Source organism: Hipposideros armiger, unplaced genomic scaffold (genome assembly GCF_001890085.2).
Source record: "Hipposideros armiger isolate ML-2016 unplaced genomic scaffold, ASM189008v1 scaffold_1569, whole genome shotgun sequence".
NCBI lineage: Eukaryota > Metazoa > Chordata > Mammalia > Chiroptera > Hipposideridae > Hipposideros > Hipposideros armiger.
In genome coordinates, this window is record NW_017732919.1 from 121,241 (window position 1) to 127,240 (window position 6,000).

The 6,000-nt window shown below is 40.1% G+C and overlaps 1 protein-coding gene across 1 annotated transcript in view; it reads right to left on the reverse strand.

Annotated features, from left to right (window-relative positions):
* The window catches only part of SPTA1 (spectrin alpha, erythrocytic 1), a 110,993-nt gene that overhangs the window by 92,100 nt on the left and 12,893 nt on the right, over positions 1-6,000 (reverse strand). Inside the window, exons 6-7 of the mRNA XM_019634272.1 lie at positions 3,886-4,019; positions 2,080-2,224 (exon numbers count right to left, since the gene is read on the reverse strand). Of these exons, the coding sequence (XP_019489817.1) occupies positions 2,080-2,224; positions 3,886-4,019 (279 nt within the window). The remainder of the gene's footprint in view (positions 1-2,079; positions 2,225-3,885; positions 4,020-6,000) is intronic.

Genomic DNA, 6,000 nt, shown 5'->3' on the forward strand with positions numbered 1-6,000 from the left:
TACAGGCTTTCTCCAAATTCTAGCATGCCTATGTCTACTCTTCTAGGTATAAGAACTGGGGTTTTCCAGCTTTTGGAAGAGAACCCAAAGGTGGATTTAATAATGTGCTTCAAGTGTCTCTGAGTTTATTGTAAAAAGGGAAGAAGAAATTTATCCCCCTAGCTACTGAGTGATGGACAAAAGAAACCCCACAGGATTCAGCTGCAACACAAGAAAGTGTGGGTAGATGAAAGGAAAGGAAAGACTCTCTCTGACCACAGGGTACTGAGTGAAATTGGGAAACAATGCTTGGAGGCATCTTTTGTTGTAGTAGCATTTTTTTTTAATCATAAAATATAATTTAAAATTTTATTTTATTTGATTTGACTCTGTGGATCATGAAAAGCTATGGGTTTTTCTGAAAGAAATGGGTGTGCCTCAGCACTTGATTGTCTGGATGTATAACCGGTATTGTGGAAAGGAAGCCACTGCCAGGAAGGAATATAAAGAGATAAGATAGCTTCTCATAGGCAAAGGTGTCAAACAAGGGTGCATTTTCTCTCCCTATTTGTTTAACCTTTGTACAGAAGATATTGTATAAAAAACTAGGATAGGCTCAGAGTAAGGAGGAGTGAAAATTGGTGGAATATCAATCACTGAAGATGTGCAGATGACACCATTTTACTGGCAGCAGGTAGCAACATCTTGAAATGACTCCTGGTGGAAGTGAAAAAATGAATGCCCGATTAGCAGTGTACCATAGAGCTGCTCAAGGTCTCTAAGGACAAGTGGGCCCTGAAGTTCATCAAGAAAAGGGTGGGGACACACATCCATGCCAAGAGAAAGAGAGGAACTGAGCAATGTCCTTGCAGCCATGAGGAGGGTGCAGCCAAGAAGGATTGAGCCCCATCCCCTCTGTGTGTAATAAAACATTTTCAGGGGAAAAGAAAAGAAGGTGCCAGAGTAGGACTGCATTTGACTTCAAAAAGACAAAAATAAGACCACAGAAGAAATAAACACCTTTAACATAGACAATGAAGACATTAAAAGTGTTAAAGATTTTGCTTACTTTGGTTCAAGTTATCAATTCAAATGGAAACTGCAACCAAGAAATCAAGAGAAAGCTAAGATCATATGGTATTTGTCTTTCTCAGTCTGACTCATTTTACTTAGCATAATGATCTCACTTATATGTGGAATCTGAAGGACAAAATAAACTAACAAACAAAACAGAAACAGACCCATAGATACAGATAAAAAACTGATGGCTATTAGATGGGAGGGGGGCTCGGGGGCTAGGTAAGAGAAGTGAAGAAATGAAGAAGTACAAATTGGTAGTTACAAAAGAGTCACAGGGATGTAAAATGCAGCATGGGGAATATAGTCAATGAAAGAATTAGGAAAGAACACCACGAGCAAAGAAGTGTCATTAGAGACCAACAGTAAGATCATCCACACTCCTGTATTCCCAATTACTATGTACAAATGTGAAAGCCGGACTTTGATGAAGGCTTATAGGAAAAAATAGATTAATTTGAAATATGGTATTGGATGAGAGCTCTACAGATACCTTGGCCTGCAAAAAGATGAAAAAGTGGGCCCTAGAGCAGATTAAGCCTGAAATATCACTGGAGGCAAAAATGACAAAACTGAAGGTGTTCTACTTTGGGCACTTAATTAGAAGGCAGGGTTTTTTTTTTGGAAATACAATAACACTGGGAAAATAGGAGACAGCAGGAAAAAAGGAAAACCAAATATAAGATGGATTGACTCCATTAAAAAAAAAGCTATAGATATGAGTCTACAGGAGCTAAGCAGGGCTGTTGAGGGCAGGACATTGTGGACACCACTCATTCATTTATAAGGTCATAGAAGTCAACTCAATGGCACACAAATATAAAACATAAATGTATATATAAAAATTTTAGAAATAAAGGATATCAAATATTCACATCCAAGTTATGAACTAGAATATGTTCAAGGACCACAGAATTTCTACTTCATTGAAACAGTGAATTTATTGTGTCCTCTGGAGGCAAGATGATCACCAAATACCTCTTGTAGCTCAAGGGGCCAGCCATTTCTCCAACAGTGGCTTACCTTGTCATCCATGACTGCAAGGTTCCTCTCAAGTCTCTTGTGACTGTGAAACAGTGCCTCAGAGCTAACAAGGTCTTTGCCATAGTCCTCAGAGATTAGTTGAGGCTCCTTTTCCTTGATCCACTGGATGGCTTCTGTCACATCCCTGTCAGACATGCACATCGGCTTCAACAAAAGAACATGGCAGGCATTCTAGGGCAAACAGAGCACACAGCAAGACCCAACCTCATTCACCCAGCTAGAGACTACCCTGTCTTCCTATACACTAGCAAAAAGGAATCTAAAGAGTTCTTGCTTTAAATGGTTTCCACTGAGATGTAGAGACCTGGGCATCCTGACAATATCTGGATGAGCTCTTCGTGAATGTCTTTCTTCTTCCCAATTCCACCTCCCACCCCTATCCAATTCTGAATCTGCTTTTCTTGCCTCTGCAGAGCTTCCATCACTAAGTCACCAGTGCTGTTTTATTCTTTTGGGCTCCAGTAACTACACACTTGGCTACATGGTGGTTCTCAGTTGTTGTTTTTGTAGTTGTTGTTGTTTTTAACTACTCTCTTCTAGCTGTCTTAAAGGTAAGCAGCTGTTTTTCTTTAGTTTGAGGTATTGGCTACTAATTTCTAACAATAGACAGAGCCTAACACAAATAAAAAACATGGTGCTTTCCCCTCATACATTGTTGGTTGAAATGTAAATACATACAGCCTCTATAGAGAACAGTATGGAAGTTCCTCAAAAAATTAAGAATAGGGGCCAGCAGAGTGGTGCATTGGTTAAGAACTGGCTTGGGATGCCAGAGGGCCCCAGTTCGGATCCCACATATGAGGGCCAGTGACACTGCCCTCTACAGCTAAGATGCTGAACAACAGCTCGACCTGGAGTTGGGCTGCCATGGGTCACCGGCGACGGCGTAAGCTGCAGTCCCCTGCTGCAGTGGGCTGCCATAAGCTACCATGTGTAGCTGGCAGCCAGCGTGAGCGGCCAGCAGCCGCCGTGAGCAGCCATCCAGAGGCTGGCGACTAATCTGCGTTGCCCAGGAAGAGCGCAATGATGGTGCCAGCTTGGGCCAGCGAAGCAACATCCTCCACAACTAGACTGAAGAACAAACCAACAGCAACTTGTCTGTTCTTCTTCCCCAATTCCCCAATTAAATCTTTTTAAAAAAATTAAGAATAGAATTACCATATGACCCAGCAATCCCTCTCTTGGGTATCTATCCACCCAAAAAATCTGAAAACATTTATCTGTAAAGATAAATGTACCCTGAGGTTCATTGCAGCATTATTTACGGTGGCTAAGACATGAAAACAACCAAAGTGTCCTTCAATAGATGATTGGATAAAGAAGATGTGGTATATATACACAATGCAATACTACTCTGCCATAAGAAAAGATGAAATAGTGCCATTTGCGACTACATGAATGGATCTTGAGATTATGATCTAAGCAAAATAAGTCAGACAGAAAATAAGTCACTCATATGTGGGGTATAAAACTGAAAGCAAGAAAGGAGCAAGACAAACAAAAACCAAAAACTCATAGACACAGACAACAGTTTAGAGGTTACCAGAGGGTAAGCGGGGAGGGAGGGTGGTAGAAGAAGGTAAAGGGGGTCAAATACATGGTGATGGAAGGAGAACTGACTTTGGGTGGTGAGCACACAATGTGATATATAGATGATATATTACAGAATTGTACACTTGAAACCTATGTAAATTTACTAACAATTGTCACCCCAATAAATTTAATTTAAAAAAAAGAAACATGGTGCTATTGCTTAGGTTCCTTTAATGGTGCTCAGACTCATACCTTTTGAATCTCTGGAGGTCTGCAGCATTGGACAATGTTTTCCGTCGCTGGAGAGCCAGACCATGGAGATGCTCCCAGGCAGCATTCACCTCATCCTGCTTTAACTTAATCAAAGGCAGCTCAGGATGGTTCTCCTTTGAAAGGAAACAAATACTGGAGTTATGCAATAAGATGAGATTATTTTATCATTTAAACACTTTTCATTTCACACTGGTTCATACTTTGTCAGAAGTGGAGAATGGCCATATAGCCAGATACTGAAATTCACTCTTCAATTCACTGAAATTCACTGAAAATCCCTACTTCCTAGCTCTAACCTGGTCTACATTACCAAAATCTAGAAAACCAACCTGCTAGATGTTGTACGTGTTGCCCACAGTATTGGTCTAGCTTACTAACACAGGTTGCCTAACCACGATATTATTTTTAGAACACTTTGTTGATGTATGCTAAATCCCTTAAAAATCCCAAAAACAAAGGAAAAGAAGAAAAAAAAACCATTTTGAAATATGACAATTTTTCAAAACTAAAACTGTGGTTCTTAACTCTTTTGGGGTCCTGATACCTTTGAGAATCTAATAAGAACAATTTTCTTCTACCCAGAATTATACACAAATGCATACATATTTAATTTTGCAGAAAATTTCATACATTTTGCAAACCATCTGATGCTATGAGATTTTTGAATACTAGATTAATCTAGCAGTATCAGCCTATTTAGATATTTGGAAATTTTGAGTAGTTCTCATATGGCCAAGTCTCCTTAGTCCTCCTGTCCATTTCTCCACATTTCCGTTTCCATTCTGAAATCTGTCCAGACAGAATTATCTACATTTCCCTTCCTGAGTGCATGGCCCTTTGTATTGCAGCTGTGTGAGCCCTACTTCAAACAGCAGGGGATATACTCTGTGTTGAGTTAACCCTTCCTATGATATAAAAGGTACTGTTCGCCCTGGAGGCCAGCTCATCCATGTAGTAACAGGCGCACACTGACATCCTGCTTGGTGCCAAACCCAGTGGGAAATACATCATCCATATCCTGCTTGGCACAAGCAGAAATTTTCCGAAAACCCCCAGCCGCTGCCCCAAGCGGTTACCACCAGCCGTTGCCACTGGTTACTTACTCCGCCTTATAAAAAACTAGACCTTCCCTTAGTCGGGGCTAATGCCACTCGTGGGCTCAGCCTGGCAGGTTAATAAACCTGCTTGCTTGAATATCTCTCGCACCCTCTCTCCTCGGCGAAACTTTCATGATAGATTAGAAAATATGGCTGCATTATTTTGCCATGACGTCCTTCTTTCAAGAGACAGAGTCTATTTCCTCATGCTTTGGATAGAAGTTGGCCTGTGACTTGTTTAACAATATAGAATGTGGCAGAAATGATAGTCTAGTAATTCCAGCACTTAGGCCTCAAGAGGCATTTCAGCTTCTGTTCTCACCTTCTTGGAACACTGACACAAAAAAGCATGGGCTACTGAAATATGAGAAACCATATGGAGAAAGCCTTCATTATCTTTGCCAAGGCTCCAGACATGGGAACAAGGCCATTTTAGATCCTCTACCACAACTTAGCCACCAAATATCTACAGCCATTTAAAAATACTGGCTAAGCAGCTGAATCACTGCCATGAATCAATGAATCTGACTCACTGAATCTTGAAAAAATGTTTGTTGTTTTAAATTTTGTGGCAGTCTGTTAGCTAGCAATAGATAACTGAAAATTTTTACAAGAGAAAGGCAGTGGACAGAGAAAATTTCGAAACTGTTGGAAATGTAGCCTGAAAAAAGATTGAGAAACAGATTATTTTCCCTACTCTAGTACCTATTCAACTTGAAATCCTATTAACTCAGAAGAATAATTCCCATTACTAAACTCCAGTGATAATGAAACCGTAAATGAAAAAACATAAAAGCCAACTGTCGGAGATATATATTTATATATATGTAAAATCAGACTGGCTCCCCAGTTTTCTTGCATATAATAGGGTTATTTATTCACAGACTATTTGCTCCAATATTGAAACTTATTTAAGTATTTTCGTAACTAAAGTTAAATCTGCCTCCCTTTCCCTTCCCCTCTCTCTCTCTCTCTCTCTCTCTCTCTCTCTCTCTCT